The 20226-nt window shown below is 36.7% G+C and overlaps 1 protein-coding gene across 2 annotated transcripts in view; it reads left to right on the plus strand.

Moving 5' to 3' along the window:
- fign (fidgetin) overlaps positions 1 to 19665 on the plus strand; it is a 33630-nt gene extending 13965 nt beyond the window's left edge. For both annotated transcript variants that reach the window (XM_007546588.2, XM_007546589.2), the window contains one exon: positions 17105 to 19665. In XM_007546588.2, the coding sequence (XP_007546650.1) occupies positions 17105 to 19338 (2234 nt within the window). In that variant the 3' untranslated portion in view covers positions 19339 to 19665. The remainder of the gene's footprint in view (positions 1 to 17104) is intronic.
- The last annotated feature ends 561 nt before the right edge of the window (positions 19666 to 20226 follow it).

Below are 20226 nucleotides of genomic sequence, written 5' to 3' on the forward strand. Positions count from 1 at the left end.
CCTTCATTTCATAATCTATTAAGGAATGGTGCGGAATAATTTTCTTTGCATATCTCTCATTTGTGTGAAGGCTTTGAACTCTCTGAAGACGCTGGTCTCTTTTCTGGCTGCCTCACAGTGATTTACAGTTTTCATTGTTCTCTTTGTACAGTTTCCTTCAGCTCTACAGTATATAGAAATATATTTTGCAACACAGTTTAAATAAGTGCTGCATATATTTTTTTTGTTTTTCAAAAAATGTTTTTACATTTCCTGAAATTTCCAGAATTATGTTAAATTAAATAGATTATCATTTTATTTATTTAGTTTTGTACTGCAGACTCCAACATGTTGGCAAATAATGCTGCAGGCAGACAACAATTATGCTAATGAGCTATAGTAATATACCTTTTGCTAATAACTAAATATGCTCCAACCAGCCAGGTCTGCACTGTGAGGAAAAGTTGAAGTAGCCGCTAAAAGCAAAAGTTAAAGGTGAAACTGCATATTTGTTGTTTTTTTTTTGTGTAATGATGATCTTAATGAAATGGTAACATAATGTGAACAGAGAGGTGCCTGCACATTTAAACTGTGCAGCATTCATCGCTAACGTTTCAATCCTACCTGGATCTTCGTCGGGTCAGAACAGTGATGAGACAAACTCACACAGACGCACTCCGTAGTGGTGATACGTTTTAGGTGTAGAGCCGCAACAGTCAACAATCTGGATTGAAATTGAGATGGACGCATCTTTCTTTTTACACAACAGAACAGAACGCTAATTGCAAAAAAAAATAATAATAATAATTTGATTTTTAAAATAGTGTGGTTTCCTTGAATGGCAAAATTAATTGCACACAAAAAGCAACAGAAAAATCTGAAACAGGAAAATTGGGAAAAACCACAAGACCAAATCAGAACAACAAATTAGTAACATTTGTTAAGATTTTACTTAGAGATTTATAAAAAATATATTTTATTGCTAATGTATCAATTTGTACATATCCCTTACCACTAATAAAATGACATTTCATTTGTGTACAAGTTGAACAAATGTACTCAAATCACAGCAGACTTTATTGATTAAAAAACTGTTGTGTCCTTAATTGTAAATGGGGTCTGCTGTGTGGAAATATGAAACAATTGTTACTTTTGTTTAAAGCAACAATTTCTTTATTTTTCCATCTTCTTCCAAACGTTTAGATATGTTCAATTCCAACAGACCTCAGTGAGAAGGCTGGACGATTTGCCTCCTTACAATATGCTGTTACAAGACTAAGGTCAATTGCAACGTATGCGTTCTGCTAGCCTAGTTTTTAATTGTCTTTGGATTTTTTTCAACATAGTCCAACCAATGGTCGTATGGTGGCCCAGCTGTTTTCACTGATGTTTTACAGTGATAGGGGGCTTGGTTTGATTCTCAGCTTTGGGATCTTTCTGTATTGAGGTTTTATATTTGTTTTCTCTTTGTGCAATTTCCATCTGTAAGTGAAATTGCACATGAATCATTTCCATTTCTTGGTGGATAATTTAAAAATGTTCTGTTTTTAACAGAAACGGGTCAGATTGCTTAATCAGTTGTTGTGAAAGATATATTAGACTGCTCCCATAGTTTTTTTTACGTTTTGCAACCCTATAAATCTGTGATTCCATTGAGACAGGTTTTTTTTTTTTTTTTTTTTTTTTTTTTCAAAAAAGTATTAAACAAAACTAAATGATAAAGTGTTTATGGTCATTTTACTTTTTAGAAAGTAACATTAAAAAAAATATATATCATCTATCCCCATTCTCTTCCACCTTAAGTTGGTTCAGTCTGACTCTTCATATTTACCACAGTTTGCTTTGGAAAGTTTTTTTTCCATCATAATTCTTTGTCATTGTTCTGAAAGTATGCAGAGAAAACTTGGTGATTTAATCTTGATCAGCTTTTTTTAATCATAGCAGCAGTTCCACAGCTCTCATGAGTTACAGTCTTAGGTCTTTACTCATTCTCTGCATTTTTACAGCTAATGATTCATATGTTGACAATATCAATAGAAATACAATTCTTAGAATTTCACTGAAGTCTGATCCAAAATCGTCCGACATTCTGGGGGATGTAGGCAGAGGAAAACATTTTTCCTCTCAACCTCTCACAGCCAGAGTTTAGATTTGTGGCCTGGGCTCGACCCGAAATTGGGGCTGGGTCAGGCCAAGTTCGGGCTTCTGTGACATCCTACAATACATGCAATGCATACAGCCAAATGAGAATGTGTAATTTAAGTCCTGTTTATTTATTATAGACTAAATAATCACACGTCCCAGAAGATTTGCACTTGATTTGTCCTGCAGTTACAACAATCAACACAATAGAGCTGGAAGATGTTAGACAAAACTTAACAAAACTTAAATCTTGATCTTGTTTGTGTCTGGTGAGCAGCAATTGTAGCTTTGAGTTTACTCTCTGACCTACTTGTGTTTATTCTTGAGATATGTCCGTTGTATACTCTCGCGTGAATACCTGATGTCACAGGTCCAGTGGTCAGTAGAGAAACAATTGAGTTGAAGCCAAAAAAATAAAAATCTGATTGGCGCGTGAAGAGTTACATGCAGGCAGTGTGTCTAGGCCTCAAGAGTATGTGGTGCAGCTAACAAGAAACCATAGAAAGATGACTGCAGCCAGCTACTCCAATATCAATAATTTAGAAATTGCTCAAGAGCATGAGCAGGTTCTTGGGACTGAATTAGGTCATTCCTATTTATTATTGCATGTCATGTGCGCATTACGCCTGTTATGATGTCGGTTACCTTTCTGCTTCCCCTTCCAATTCATTTTTCCATACAAGATAATTCTTTGAGATGAATTGCACAAACTAAAAGGTGTCCTAACTACGCCTCAGTTTTGCATTTGATGTCAGAGTTTTGATCCAGTTGTTTTTAAAGTAAGCACTACAAATGTTGAAACTTTGTCCTGTGTCTGAATATTTCCATTCACATTGAAATTATTTCTGAGACCATTATCTGCTCATATGGCTGGCAGAAGCTAATGCTGAATGCGTGAAGTGACTAGTCCTTGCATCAGTCACCACAATGACTTATGCAACTTTTGTTCAATGGTTTTCTCAGGATCACAACTTTGAAACCCTCTGTATCCACCATATGAGTTTTCAGAGCTGTGGCAGGAATAGGTAATTCGGTTTTCCAGCAATAGTTTTTTTTATTGATCTTGTGTTTGCAACAAATTGGAAATAAGCTATGGTCATGGTGTAACACAATAATTATTCTTAAATGTACTCAAAATATCCACTTTGACCTTTTTTCTAGGACAGTTTATTCTTTCTTTTTGGTAATAGAAGTTGAGGTAACCTCACACCAAATGTTTGAGAGAGCAGTCTGTAAATCAGGGTTTCATTACTGACATTTTATACTACCTTTAGCATATTGTCTTAAAAAATGTTAAAGCATAAAGCAAAAAAGCTTTGCTGCCAGATATCTACTGATGTCTGCTCAGCGACATGTTGCCCTTTTTTCAGGTTTAATAAGACGTCCTCAATTGGTACAAAACAAGCCAAATTGCAAACAAAGTGGGTGTAATGACAAGGGTCCATCGACTAAATGAAAACGGCCAACAAATTTCAAATGCAAATCTTTTCTCCTTTAAATAACTCTCTAAAGCATTTCTTGTTCCTCTAACTTCACTTTTCTACACCTCACTAATACTGAAAATGGCTAACTTTAAAATTTCTATATTCCGTAAAACTTTCTAAATCGAACAGTGTCCTCATTGTATGGATGTTGCACTCCGTTTTTTTTTTTTTTTTTTTTGTTTTTGTTTTTGTTTTTTTCATGTTTTACATATCGTAATGACGGAAAGGGCCTTATGTTGCGCTGACCCTTTTTAAGCACAATGCTAATTAATTTCCTTTAATTAGAATTTAATGGCTAAAAGTTTTGGTAAATTTATGAATTCCTGGCTCTTTTTCTAAGTGCACATGTGCATCATAAAGTGCTTGAGGGCACTTGACTGAGTCTGTTGGGCAACAGAATTGGAGTGTACAGTTTTTTGTCTCTGTCAAACTGGAACTTTGTAAGCTTAGTCACTTCCCATTCCTGTTTAGCTTGTGTGTTGGTGTCTGGCAGCATGGTGCCAAAGAGACATACAGTAGAAGTGGCTGAGTATCTGAGTAAACTGATATCTAGTATCAGGATTGCACAAACGCAATCATGTCAGAGATTTTATGTATTTATTTGGATAGATGTTTTTACCATTGGTTTTCACTTTTTTCTCTTTGGAATTCAAGTCAAAACTATCAAGCATACAACACTGTCACATTTATTAAATAAAACCAGAAATCTTCAGTGCCTTTTCTTACAAATATTGTGAGACTCTCTGTCCAAAACACAACCAGGAAGTTGAACTTTGAAATAAAAGTATAAACATTCTAAAATACCAAAATTCTGTCTGGTCTCAAAACATCCAAACCACAGTCAAGAAAAGTCACACTATCACAATGTTAAGCAGGTAAAGATTGTTTATTTTATTTATGTTTAAACCTCTTAAACACCACATTAATACAGTATACAGAATTTATTTGGCAGTATACAGGCTTTTCTTGGTTAAAAAAATAAATTTGCATTTGTTTTAAACCCGATCCTTTTTGCTAAAAGTGAAAATGCTTTCCTCAGTTCCTTGGTGCCGTGTTCGCCATGCCAGCTTAGCTCTTTGAAGGCATTGTTTGCCAGTTGGCGAACCAATCTTCTCGACAGCTCTTTCCTTGTAAAAGTTCCCCTTTATGGCTTCACTACTTCACTTCAGTAACTTTATTACAGTATAGCTGAGAGATTTCTATTTCATATTGACCTAAGATTGCTTCAGTTGTCTCATTTCACCTTTTGTCTGGCCTGTGTTGGAAAAGTGACCTTCTTTGAGACTTTGCAGTTGAAACCACAGAAAGCTTCACAATGTCTCTGACAGCGATTGCAGACAAGCAACCTATTTCTGCTCGCTCGGGTATTTTCAATTAGGGTTTAGTTTGAATTTTGTTTGAATTTTGTACTATAGAAGGCCGTTACTGAAGCAATGAAATAACCTTGATGGCGTTTAAATAAAATTAGCTGTTGAAGGTCAGATGTGGAAATCAATTTAGGAAATCACCTTAAAGGTCCTTCTTTGTGATGAGTTTCTGACATAAGGATAAGAAGCTTAAATTTTCTTTTACCATCAGAAACTTTCTCATTGTTGGTCATTAATAGATGTGAATACATGACATCGTCTGGAAGTATTGACTTGAAGTGGACATGTTTCATTCCCAACAACACTTAGTCACTAAAAGTCAGAAACTTAAGGAGTAACTTCAAAGTATAACCACAAGATAACTACAAGTTGCCTTTTTCCTTAATACATATGCAAGCTTGTGATTCTCATGGTGTCATAGAATTACAAACATTCTTAACAAAAATTGGTAGCAATCAAGTTGTTTATATTTAAATCCGAATAGCAAATGTCATTAGTTAGAGAAGGACTACGGTTCATTTTGAGTGGCTCTTTTTCTTGTAAAAAAACTGAGTTTCCCCAATACTGTGAATTATGACATTCTTTATAATGTCACTGTGTTCTCTTAATCAGGTTATTACAGTTATAAAGTCTAATGGTTGGAATTAATCACAGTTGTAACCTGGTCCAGTGAACAGGATAATTTGTGAATGTCCAGCGGGCCTGCTGGTGTGAAAGTCACATGACTCTCTGTGCAGCTTTAAAGTAAAAGTCGAGGAGTTGGGCTTGTTTTTCTCTTCCTTGGGGCAGCTAAACTCTTTTTCTTGTTTAGCTGCTAAACTTTTGCGTTATAAAGATGTTAGTGAGTAGCTTTTGGTCAATGATCCCTCGTAGTAGGGTTACAATCTGCCTCTGCTCTCTCTTGAAGTGTGTAATCCCTGAAGAAGTGAAGTGACTATGCACACAGGCTTATACAATTACAGCTTTTCCTATGTTTGTGCTGTAAAGTTAAACATGTTTTACCCAGAGCTTGCATTAAATCGTTGTGTTCTTTTAGCCAACAACCCATTTGAGTATTCCTAAGAATGATGCACTGCAGTAACACTTTGAAGGCTGTCTCCAGGAGTTGACTTGGATTAAACCAGTGTTTACGTTCCACTGGACTGTGCTGGGTCCATTCTTTCAGTATGTGTGTAGACTTTGCTGTACTTGGGGCAGTAATGGAAGATGTTGCCTTTGGGCCCTTTTGGCCTGAAGAGTCATAATTTAATGAGCTTAGCTGAGGAAAAAGAAATGACAGCTCAACCTCACAATTTACTGAATTAGTGGGGAAAATGAGAAACGTAGCTTGTGGAAAGCCAGCGGAGTTTATTGCAGATTTGCTTTTTAAAAAAAATCAATGTGCCATAAAATGGTGTATCAGAAATTTAACTCTGGATTTATTCAGAGACCCTTCTTAATCACTAAGACGAATAATCATTTTACTGTTAAGTTTATTGCCAACACCATTACACTACTCTATTTGAAATGCATTATGTTTAGTTTTTTGTATTTTTTGAAAGTATCCTGTAAACAAAATGTAAATAATTGTGTAAATCAAGTTTAAGAAATTATATTGAAAAATATGAAATACAAAAATATCAAAACAAATGTTTAATTATAATTTAAAATATTTTCTGATTTTTATTCAGCTCAACACCATCAAAATACAAGCTATTGGTTAATGTGTTCAGAGAACCAAAATATGGAGTTTTTACATTTAATGCATTTAATTTTTCAGTATTTGACCTGGTGATATAAGATCGCTGGGAACAGTTGACCAGTGTCTTTCTAAATGGTTTCTAAGCTTGAAGATTCAAGATTTTAGCAGCTTTGTAGTTGCCAAACTTATTTTCCAAATTAATCAAGCAGTTTTATGTGCAGATTATATAAGAAATCCATTCTCTTTCAATGTTTTTTTTTCTTTTAATGTAAGTAAACAGCAGTAAAATATCAGCTTGTTTTATTGAATGTCTTATTACTATAAATGAAACACATCCCATAAGATTTGACAGGGTATTTTCAGAGGGGAAATTATGTGACAGGCAGTCTTGAGAAATGGCGCTGCAAAGACTTTAGAGGTCTTATGTCCTTACACTCAAAACCACATGCACATTGTAAGAAAGCAAACAAACAAACAAAAAACATTGCTGTTGGTCACCTCTCAATTAAAACGGAACATTTAATATATCAGGAATGATTTAGAATTGCCAAATACAAAATTCAGTTTCTGGAATCATAAGAAAATAAACAATGCTAATTATGAAGATTTAAGCAGTTGCTATAGGACGTTTTATCCAAAATCCAGAGCCTCTTTAAGATGCAGAAGGAACAGTATTATGCATTTTCCAGGCACAGTGCCATTTTATTGCACAATCAAGTAACTGTTGACTTCAGTTGTTATAAAAATGCTATATTTATCAAATATGACTTAAAAGAAATTTGACTTTGTAATTTAACACCTTGAAATTGGGTATTTGTCTCTTTACAAACTCCTGCTCTTTCTGAAACTTCGCCTTCAGAAAGTTATCACAACAGCAGTCCTCATTTAACTATTTTTTTCACCAGAATTACTGAGAAGTAGTTCATACAATGTGCTCAGGTGATGCACAAGTTCCAACAGGTGCTTGCTAATTGCAACAAGCTAATCTTTAGGAGCTTTAAATGGGGGGTGGGGGGGGGGGTTTGTGAGGCGGAAGTACGAAAGCTTGGAAGCTGCAGCTCAGAGGAAGAGCTGCATCTTGAAAGTGGTGCTAGGTGCACCCAGGCGTTTTGCACAGCTGAGTGGTTGCCCCACAGGAGATGAAAGTATTTCTCAAACATGTATGAAAAAAATTGAGGCAACCCTCCAGGTACGTTTTTTAATGACAGAATAACATTGTAACATGATGTAAAGCTCAAAAAAGTTGATATTACATAATAGTGCCCCTTTAGTATTCTGCTCCAACAGACAACTCGATTTAGTTATTATAATGTTCTGACAACTCTTCACCTAAAATGTGTTTTGCTGTGTCATGTCTTTCTAAACATAAATCTGACTTGACACCTACAATCTTAAATCAACTCACATCTTGCTTCTGCTAACAATGTTTTCTTGTGCAGTTTGCTTTTGCATGAGGCCAACATTAGCACAATTCCCCCTGTTTTGATTGACTCATAGCCCAGTACTCACCATAATTTAGGGCTGTTCTAGCTAATTCTGTACAGAGAAAAAAAAAAAAAAAACTTTTATCCTTTTATACAGAAAAAGCTTTTCTTTTGCTCCAAGCATTTTGTGCTGGCAAAAGCTTTAACCAAGGCTTAAATTCTAGGTAAAGGCATGTGGTTTGATACCATTTTGTAAGCCAAACACAAGAAACGGAGATAACTTGGTACCAATGTTGCAATGACTGTTAAAATGAGAGTTTGGCAGGTTTCTGTGTTATTCACCTTGTTACAGCCCAGGACTTGTTGACCACACATGAAGTGTGTCTGACAAGACATTAACAACAGTTAAGCTATTATTCACAGGGTAGCAGATAAGACATAACAGAAAAAATTCATGTCTCAAACCATTAAAAAGAATTAAACATGCTTTTTGAGAAAATACTATTTTTGGAGATTGTTCATACGCATACGGACAATTTATCATAGAGGTATGACAAAAACAAATTAATTGCGCTCATTTCTGGTGAGAAATTACTTAAGTCTATTACTCCACCCACTCCCCACCCTCCCAAGTAGGAAATTGACAAAAAGCTAATTGTCCCCTCTTATTTGGCTGGACTGAACACTGTAGACCTAAGCTTAGAGCTGTATTGTGAAAATTAAATGAAATAAATTGTGTGAATAGAAGCACAGACCTACCACACTTGGAACATGGAAAATCTGTTAAAGCCATAAGATGACCACTTTAATTAAATAAAGCAATAAGAAATGCAAAGCCTCCGTGTACCTGGAGAAATATGACTGGAATAAAAACGTGCAGAACCCATTCTCTTATGAGTTTGGTGCAATGATTTAAGATCTTTGGATCCAGATATGTTTTCTACTGAACTATTTATTGACTTAGTCAAGTGAGTTAGCAAATATAAACCCTTGCTAAAAGAAAAGATTTCTAATATACCTTTCTCTGGTTATTAACATTATTGGTGAACTTATGGGGGAGCACTCACTAACCTGAACTTCACTGCTAAACCACTATAGTGATAGTTGGCTAATTGAATTGATAAAAGCAAAGTATAAAATGTGTTTGAAGTTAAATTACTGTTTTGATAAAACTTTAGGAATCATTTTAAGTAATCATATATTATGATTATAAGTAATGATAAGTAATGAGTTCAGTAATGAATCTTCAGACTACAGTGTATACATTGAATTGTCTTGGCTTAGGAATGTGTAGATTTGTGTAGAGAGGGGAAAAAAAGTGAGTTTGCTTCTCATAGAGCTAGTTTACTTTAAGAACCAAGACTGTGTCCAAATTGTGATCCGAGCTAGATTGTTTTTAGATACTTTAAATTACAACTTTTGATGTGATATTAAACTTTAAACAGGACTGGTGAGTCTGGAAGGGGTCTAATGCTACCATACTGAGCATCCTACATTCTGATATATAAGGAGTGGAAGAATCTGTTGACTTTGTGATTATGTATCTAACATAATCATCGTATGCATCTGTTTGCTTTAACGGGTGCAGCCAGCAGTGACATGGTCCATTGTGCAAGTCACTACAGCAGGCTGTCCTACAGAGTAAATGGGAATCTCGCTGAGGAAAATGACAGAAGTTTTGATTTGTCATCAATACAGCAGACTATAAAAAAATGAAGGTCGTCATCTTTTATTAATGCAAACGTCTGCAAACAGATGTGGGTAATTATTTAGACGGTGCCATAAGTAAAAAGAAAAAAAAGAAAAAATAGGAATGATATGCTTGTTTCCACGCTTAGACATTGTCTTCATGGCCTGCATTAGTGCCAGATGTCGTTCATCTTTTTAAATCTTTGTAACAAGTTTTTTTTTTTTTTTTCATATATTGCAGTTGGCTTATTTCAATTAAACTCAGTTTATTTTTCTAATAACCAATTTATAACACTTACCATCTCGAGATACTTTACAAAAGAAAATGTCAATTCAAGCTGGAGCCTGCAAATCTATTCCAATAACATGCATTGAAAATGTATCGTAATTATCAAAAAAATGCAGTCGAGTTTATTATTCAAACTGGTTGAAATGTTTTCTATCTAAGAACGTCTATCAGATTATAAAGAGTCTTTTTTATGCAATAAATATAAAATTCTAAGGAGCAACACTAGAGATACCTTAAATACAAGTCCATCTGAAAAATTGACAATTTAAAAATGTTTCTGGGAGTGAGTGGTTTATCACTGTAAAATACTCATAAATGCCATTATAAATGTGTCGTATATAAAATCTTAAAATTCTGTACATTTAATTTAGATACAAATTTTAAACCAGATTGCATAACTAAATCAGATAATGTATGTGTGTATATATATATAATTGCAATAGTTCAGGAAATTAGAATATATTACCTTGACACCCAGGTTGATCTGGTCATTAAATCCTCTAGAAATCTATACAAAACTCTAGATCGTCCAATAAATTAATAATGCTTTATTGAATTTGAGTAATTATTAACAGGAATTTTCAATCCATTGGCCATCATTTTAAAACACATTTTTGATTTTCACTGAAAATCACTCAAGATTTGTTCCTTTAGAACAGCTGATTTAAATTACTAGCTGCAGTGACTCTGTTGCTATCCACCTTCTGCGTTTGTCATTGATTGCAAACAGAAGCTCTCGTCACTGAAAGGTGTTTTCTCAACGTGTTACCTAAAATCTCAAAACGCATTCTTTTACAGTCGTTTTCCACCTTTGATGAGAATATAATCTGCTTGGATCAGAGGACTCTAAAGAATTTAGAGGAGAGCAGTAATTTGCTGCCATGGGTGGCCAAGCTGTGAAATGTGTGGACAGTAGCCCTGGAAAAGACAGTAACAGAGGAAGACGTGTCTTTTCCAAATGAGGGGTTAAATGGCACCCTGCTATCCAAAGATGAGAATTACTGCCACACGGAGATCTAAATTGAGTTTAAATTGTCTTAACTTGATATGTAAGATGAATGACTGTCCGTAGCTGTGCCAATTACCATTTCACATTGCATTAGTGTTTCGTCCCATCCCTACTCTGACGATCTCTAGTGAATGTGAATGTAAGCACGAGAGTGTTTTTATTTATAAACATAATTGCTGGCTGTCGGCTGTATTTGCGTGCTCGTCGAGTAAAAAGCTCCGTCTATGCAGAATAAAAGCAAACATCTCCATAATTAAGTTTATATCCAGTGATAAAAAACAAATCCTTGAATTGTAATGATCAGTAGCGACGAATACTTTTTAGCATCGACTGTTGTTGGTGTGAAGCATTGAGATTGTGTTGCTTAATTATGACATCCTACATGGTTTAATGCACCAGTCTGCTTCAGCTTTGCAAAAACACTTTCAGTGTGTAATCACGCTCAAGTCTGACTTTAAAGAGCTCATTACAGTGAGTTTTCTAAAGAGCAGCTTATTAAACACAGTTACCTAATAAGCATCTTTGGTGGTGCAAATTGGTAAAAATGGTAATGAGTCTGATTAGGCTGCGTTTCAATTACGACAGCTTTTACTTCCCCCACCACGATCCTCAACCCACCCACTCTACACCCCCCTCCGCCCCCCCGTCCAGAGCAACAGAACGAAAGGAAGGTCCAGCTCTTTATGCTTGGGAACCTCCTGGAAGGCATTTCGCTTCCATTCTGCTTCTCTCTTCCTCACCCGATTGCTCGTACACACAAACCGTGCACACATGCACAGAAAGGGGAAAAGAAAACCACTCTGCCACCTCTGTGCTTCCTTTCAGCAGCACTGTAATGAATAGAGAATTGTGCAAGCGGTGGTCCAATTTACGCACTAGGAAATTGGATGGACAGAGTGGAGGCCCCAGCCTTGTTTGCTTAAAATCGGCCTATAGGGCTTACCAAATTAATAGTTACCAAAAAGGTCAGCGTCCCTGTTTCATCGACAACGATCACTCAACCAGAAATTAAACAGCACGGCACCAAATGACACCATTGCTTTACCACTTGCCAGATGCCTCCCATCAATGCTTTCTTTTCTTTTTGTTGAAGAGTGGGACATTGTATGTGCAGTAATTAGTACATAACACTTTGGTCATAGAGATGAGTGTAAAGATGAGATATTAAAGTGTACAATCATTATTTTCAAATCTCCTAAATTTTTCTGTCATTCTGCTCCTACAGTTTAGTCTTTTGTATTGAGATGCCTGGAAGAGTGGTGGAGAGTTCTGAATCTTTAATCCATTTCTTACAAAAAAAGCAAGTTCACCACTTTATATATTTATTACTTAAATATTTCCAGTTGCAAATTACCCCATTGGGAAATATTTTTAAATTATAGTTTAAAAAAATATGGAGGGAGAAGTTCAAAATATTAGGAAACATTCAATATGTGATAATGATGGCAAATGTTGCCATGACGATATAATTAAAGATGGAGTTTAAATATCATATTGCTTTGGGTTATTTGTAAATGTGGACCTCAGTTAGTTGGTTATTTACACACTGGAATAAATGAATAAATTCCTTCCTTCCAAACCAAACATAGTTTATCAAGAAAGTTCCACCTGCATCAGGCTGCAATCACCGTTTTGTCAATAAAGCATCTTTTTTCCATGTCAACACATCCTCATATTGAATTTATCAGCATTTCTACCTGTAGACATTCTCTGCAGCACTATACAGCAACCATCACCAAATACTTTGGCACCTACCAAACATAGGCAACGTAATAACTATACTTACAGAGTATATTGCTTACAATTTATAATTAGCTAGAGTTTTTCTAAGTGGACATTTGCTATGTCCCATTACTAAATTTGTAATAGATTATGCGAGGCTTCTACAAACAGCCTGTGTGTTGAGCAGCTGACTGGATGGTCAACTACCAGAGCAGATAGTCCTACTAATTAAGCATATGCATAAAATAAAAATACTGAATAACTTGTATAAATGGGTATCAGAACTGCAATAATCAACGTATCAATATTTTAGAAGAAGCGGGAATAATTGTATGTTTTCCTTATAATTAAAATCACATTTCAGTTAAGTTTTTGTACAGAGTGAGTGAGAATCTCATACCAATAATGAGAAGTCTGTATGCCTATCAGAAATGTGTGGTTCTTAATTAGATTTCACATAAAGTAGAAGACAGCTTATTTGACTTTGGCACCGACAAAACATGACCAAAATTGGGAGAGGGGAAAAAAAAAAGTTTTGCAAAATAGGCTTCTCAGAATTTAAATACACCCAAGAACTGACAAATTCAAAACAGGAAAACAAGACTTTTTTTTTTTTTTTTTTTGGCTGATCAGTGGAACTTTAGCTCATGTCCTAAGGCAGTGAGAACATTCCTCTTGTTGAACGGTCTCTAATTATACTATTTGAGAACAACAAAGGAAACTGTAGATGCTTTTTCCCCTTTTTGAGGTGCAGGTAGAATAAAGGGCAACATTTCACTCTAGTATCCAAAGCACCGGATTGTTGTGTGTGTGTCGAATACTTTTCAGCATGTGAAGTATTTATCAGTAAATTTTTTGTGGGGGAATTCTTTTAGAGTTTATATCATCTGGCTTGATGGAAAATATGTGTAAGGTAATATAGAGTTTGTGCTTTCCATGCAGCATATCATATTTGAAAATGTATTTTTCCTCAATGTGTAATACTGCAAAGAATTAAAATGCATGCACTACGAGTGCGTGGAGTATTTACAAAATGTCAGTAATATTTTGCATTAAGTGGGTTACTTTGATTAGTATATTTTTTTTTAAGCTAACAAAAAAGTGCAAATCTGTTTTGACTATCTTGGATTTTCTCCGTTTTATATAAAACACCTGATGCTCAGTGAGCTCAAGTACACTTTGTGAGTAGCTCCTCTTTGATTTGTCCAAAGTGGCAAATTGTTCAGAGAGGATTTGCAGTAATAGAAGAATCTCCCTCAGTGTGAGCTGTGTGCAATTTTGCTATTGACAAAATGGGCCTTGAGTGTTAAGGAACTCAACTGAATGATTTTTACAAAATCCATTATCCCGCTACTCTCGCTGCAGTGTCACCACCGCTTTAGATTCTTGGCAGACAATACAGCACTCATTGCTGTTTCCTCAATTCTGCATTAATTGGAAGATATTTCTTTCTTTCTTTCTTTTTTTTTTTCATTTCATAAGAAAAAAAAAATTAATCAGATTTACCTTAGAAATAGTTTGATTTAAAATAAGGATTTCTAAAACATACTGATTAAAAAGAAAAGTGGAGTTTCACCAATCACTCAGCCAGGCACTTAACTCTGCTTGTTTTATTCGGGATTGGCTCCAACAGTAAAACACTTTTTTTCTCTTGTTGGTTAGATCAGCCAAAACTGAAAACTTCTCTTTTTTTCCCAAGAAAAATCTTAATAAGGTAATTGGCATATACTTCAATGTATACATAGCAATAAGCATTATTTTGAGCATTCATTTTTTTCTCTCTTTTATGTGTTGTGTTCTTCAGAATAAAAAATAAGAATCCATCAATATTGGAATCAGCTGATTATCCCTCGAAGAAAACCAGAAATCAATATCTGCCAGGAAATCCTAATTGGTGGATCTCTGTTAGTTTGCTTAGTGAAAATTCATAAATTTGTTACAAATGCATTTACAGACCTAACAAATGCATTTACAGTACTAATCTTTTTGTTTTACAGATTATATGTTCTTAATAATTCCATTCAATTGCAATCCATTAGGATTTTTTTTTTTTTTTTGTTATTTTGATCACCGTATTTTTCCCCACAAGCTTATTGCCTCAGGCTTATTTCCCTTCAGTCATTAGCTTGGATGGTTGACAACAATGTGAGCCACAGCACAGATCTCTTTGACTAAAACCTTGTAAATTAACACAATTAGTGCAGCATCATCCTGCTAATTAGCTGCTGGTGTCTAGTGTGGCTGGTTGGCAAATGGCTGGGAGGGAATCGGAAGGGAATTCACAGACAAGCCTTGCGTTTGTAATCTGCCTCTGGACACTAGCTGTTTTTCAGTTCAAATCGTCTGATATCTGCTTAACCCGCTGAAGTATAAAGTATAGCGTCATGGTGTCAACAGAACAAAGAGAGGGACATGTTTGGATCATTCTCTCTCATGTGTCTGCGTGTCTCACTCAGCTTAATGCTGATGAAAGATGCACAAGACTTTGTTCACCATTTCAAATTGTTTTGAGAATTAATCTCCCGCAAACTGTTCTGAGGGAATATTTACCCATCATCCCAGAATAAAGAAGCACAGCTAGACGGAATATTTTTTTTATTATTATTACTTGCAGATCGACTTTAGGATTTAACTTCATTATTTCTGTCATTCAAACCCTTTTAGGCCTCATATAGAGGCTGAGCGAAGCTGCGGAGAAAAAGACAAGTGAAGCTTGTTTTTTTTTTTCCCCCTCTTCACTCTGTCGGGTGGGAAGCAGTAGGCAGACTCGATGTGGATGTAATTCATGCTGGGCTGAGGGCTTTGTGTGATGAAAGCAACAGAGCGCTGCCAAGGAAGATTGCTTTGCTGCTCTCCTCCAAGCAGATTTGAAACTGTCTCAGAATGCCTCAGATGAGAGTTGGATTATAGACTGACCTGCAATGTCTGTGTCATTCTGCTCTGCATTGGATAGATTATTCCATGGTAACCAGGTGTTGGCTCCAATATCCTCATGCTGACCATTAAGTTAGTTGTGTATGTCTGTCTGTATATTTAAAATTAATGCACTCCAGCAGCTTTTAGTGTTTTAATCTCAACAGCTTGGGAAAAATAAAATGTCTTTCTTTCTTCTTCTTTTTTTTTTTTCTTATTGTTAAATGGGCTTGGGAGTAGAACCACACTGCCCTCCTAAACATGTTGCTGTGTATTGCGGGTCAAGTTGTGTAAAGAAGGCTAAAATTTTCCCTTGGTTACCTAAAACAACTAGCTTGGCTGTTTGTAATAATTTTTCATCTTAAAAAGCAAAAACTATGGCTGCAAGCTAAAAGCAACTACAAACTATAAGAACGGTTCTACTGCACATAGCCTACTAATTATCAACCTACTGTTTTTTTTTCCTTTTAAATATTAAAAAGGTTTAAAGGTTTAATAAAACAGTTTAAATACAATATAAAAAAAATGAGACTAACATTATCAATACACATTTAATATACTCATACAACCAAACAGCATGTTTTGGTTAGGGTATAAGATGCACATTTCTCAAAAGATAATAAAACAATGTCAAATGAGTATTGTTTTCTATGTTATTATTTAGCCATGTATTTTGACAATGGCACATTGAGAATTATTCATACTCTTCATAATCAATTGAAAAACCTTTATTTGCATTCCAATTAATTTTTCCAAGTTATTTATTTACCAAATTCAATATTACTCCTCCTGGGAGTATTAATTATCTGCCTTAACCGTATAGTAAAATACGCAACAGTCATTTAAAGTAAACAGTTTCTAATTCTACTTTATTGCACTACTTTATGCATTTATTAATCAGAGACCACTGCAATGTTTTTCATGTTTTACTGACTACTATTTACACACAAAAGCAATTTCAATTTCATCTTTGTTGAACTATGCCAAATGCTGATTTCTGAATCTTTCCAATTATTGTGTTGTTCAGACACCGGAATGGAAAGGCCATCATACAGTTAAGGGATCCTGATTTTAAAAAAATAAATAAATAATAATAATAATAATAAATAACAGCAGATTGTAATTTTTTCCACAGCTGTGTTAAGTAAATTCCTCAAAATCAAAATGACAATTATTAATCATATATACATGCATCAGTTGGTATAAGTGTTGTTTTTTCTGTCTCATGTTAATTAGATGATCTATAGATTTCCATTTCATAGTTTTGCTTAAATACCAAAATATCATAAATTGTGGTATTTCTGCTCAATGTTATAATGTGAGAATCTCATACCCACTCATGCCCATTGTGGAAAAAAAATGAATGCTTACGTTGACATATTTCTTCCTTATGCATACTGTCTAGGTCTAAAGATGCAGTGGACCCCAGAGCACACACAATGGGCAGAACAACACTTTGACATTTCATCCACTACCCGCTCCCCAGCACACAAAGTGGAGGCCTATCGGGGGCACTTACAGCGAACATACCAGTATGCGTGGGCAAACGATGACATCTCTGCACTGACTGCCTCCAATCTGCTCAAGAAATATGCAGAGAAGTACTCTGGGATCCTAGAAGGCCCAAATGAGAGAGCCCTGCTGTGTGCCTACTCCGATAGCTCCAGTGGACTCGTGAATGGACGAAAGTCGGAGAATGAGTCCTGGCAGGAGGGGATTTACCCAATGAACTGTGCTCCAGATGTTATATCTGTGAGCAAAGCTGGAATGACAGCTGCCCTCCCCCCTACAGACGTGTCTGCGAGCATAGGAAGCTCCCCAGGGGTGGCAGGCAGCTTGTCTGAGCCTAGCTACTCAAGTAGTAACTGTGGGAGTCATCCAGCCACCACTCTTCACTCGGGCCTCCCCTCTCAGGAATATACTGCCAGTTACAATGGCTCTTACCTGCATTCCAGCTACAGCAGCCAGAGCACCCCCGCCCTCCCTTCCCCTCACCCCTCTCCTCTCCAGAGTGCTGGGCTTCTACAACCCCCTCCACCTCCACCTGCTTTAGTGCCAAGCTACAATGCTGGGTCTCCCAACCTTCCCAACTACAGTTATCCTCCAACAGGGTATGCTTCACAGACTGCCGTGGGTCCTGGGTATAGCCCTGGGGGAGCCCCACCACCACCTTCTGCTTATCTACCGTCTGGCATTGCAGCTCCCACTCCAATACCTCCCTCCACTTTGCCTGGATACGCCTACCAGTCTCATAATCACACACCAATCACACCTACACCTTTGAATGGCAGCTCATCCAACTCATTAAAACGAAAAGCTTTCTACATGAGCGGACATGGAGATGTGGACTCAAGCTACGGTAATTTCAACTACAGCCAACAGCGCTCCTCACAGAGCCCTATGTACAGAGTAGCAGACAGCAGTGTCTCAGACTCGAACAGGGGCACTGGCTTTGAAAGAAACACCGAGCCATCGTCTTTAGCTTTTAAACCAACCAAACAGCAACTGGCTTCTGATCAACAAAGAAAATTTAATGTGCACTCTGGCAGAGCGCTAACTCCTCCATCTTACGGATCAACCAAAAACTCTGCAGGAGATCTAAGAACTGGCGAGCCCTACAGCAAGTTTGGGTCTCCAATCATGAGCGAGCAAACTGATGAGCACAGACAGCACCTCTCCCACTCCCTTTCAGGGCCTGATTTAGGAACGGCTACCTCGTCCATCCATGCTGCAGAGGAACAATTAAAGAACAGTGATTCCAACCTGGTGGAAATGGTCAACACGGAAATCCTTCAGCAGGGCTCTCCGGTAGACTGGACTGACATTGCAGGTCTGGATATGGCCAAATCAACTATTAAAGAGGAGATATTGTGGCCTATTTTGAGACCTGACATGTTTAGCGGACTTTCCACATTACCTCGGAGTCTGCTATTGTTTGGACCTCAGGGAACTGGTAAAACGCTACTGGCACGCTGCATGGCCAGCCAGCTGGGGGCCGCTTTTTTGCGGCTGAGTGGTTCAGCACTGGTGACCAAGTGGCTTGGAGAAGGAGGCAAGATTATCCAAGCTTCTTTCCTTGTAGCACGCTGTCGCCAACCAGCAGTAGTCCTAATCAGCGATGTGGATCTGCTACTGTCTGGCCAGCTTACCGAGGAGAGCCCTGTAAATCACCTCAAGGCTGAGCTTCTCATCCAGCTCGATGGTATTCTAACCTCCGCAGAGGACCATGTTCTTGTGGTCTGCTCCACCAGTAAGCCAGAAGAGATACCCGAGACCTTACGGAGGTACTTCACTAAGCGTTTGCTCATCCCATTGCCTGATGGAACCGCACGCCATCAGATAATCAGCCAACTTCTCTCGCAGCACAACTATTGTCTCAGTGACAAAGAAATTTCATTATTGGTTCAGAGGACAGAGGGTTTTTCTGGACTGGATGTAGTCCAGCTGTGTCAAGAGGCTGTCGTTGGCTCTCTCCATGGCATTCCTGGGGCTGACCTTCCCAGCATCCATCCCAGTCAGATGAGACCAGTCGCGTACCAAGACTTTGAAAATGTATTTTGCAAATTCCAGCCGAGCATATCACAAAAAGAGCTTGATGTGTACACTGAGTGGAATAAAATGTTTGGCTGTAGTCAGTGAATGGAACCAGTTAAACACAGTTTCCTTAAAATGTGCTAAGTAAAAACAGTGTTTGGTTCTTTTCAAACAATAAGAAAACAGTGGTGATATCAGCATTTTATCTAGAGTTATGGAAGCAATCTGGACATCCCACAGTGTTACGTGTTTATGAAAGTAAATTTAAAAGGATGCCCCACTTTTTTGTATATAAATATACAAATATATATAGATATAATGCTGATTTTGAGATTTTGTTGCTATCAAGTGCCTGAGATGGTGCTGTTTAAGTTTCATTTTGCCTCACAATCTTCATTGGTGGTGTGCTTATATAAAAGAGCTTTACAATGTGAAAGAAACCTTTTTTTTTTTTACTGCAAAAAGTGTTCAGCTTTGTCTGTTTTGTGCTCTCCGTGAACTGTTGTGGTTAATTTCAGCTGAGTTAAATTGATTGGCAGAATTTTCCCTGAGCATAATTACCTTGCACAGGTTTTATGTGTGCATGTGATTTATTTAATCATAGCAAAATGGACATGCACATATCTTTCAAATTGTGTTTGCATTAAAGACTTAAATTTGGTTGCAGTAGCCCTTCCTTGGTAGGTTTGAGGATAAATTGGTCAATGTGATTTCAGTTTAAATTAATGCTCTCTAGAACTCTTAGGATTTGTGATAAAGATGTGTTAAAAGCTTTAAAATATATTTTTTATTGCAGGAGGTTGAAATGACAATGAAATATTTTTGCAGATCCCATATTATATTTTGAGTACATTAATTTAATAAGAAATAATAGTATTAAATCCCCACTGCTATTGATGCCCTTTCTTACATTACTTTTTAAACCTCATTTGCCAACAGGAGAGCACTAAGGGTGCGTTCACACTGCAGCCTGAAGTGACCCAATTCCGATAT

This window comes from Poecilia formosa, unplaced genomic scaffold (assembly GCF_000485575.1).
Source record: "Poecilia formosa unplaced genomic scaffold, Poecilia_formosa-5.1.2 Scaffold16, whole genome shotgun sequence".
NCBI lineage: Eukaryota > Metazoa > Chordata > Actinopteri > Cyprinodontiformes > Poeciliidae > Poecilia > Poecilia formosa.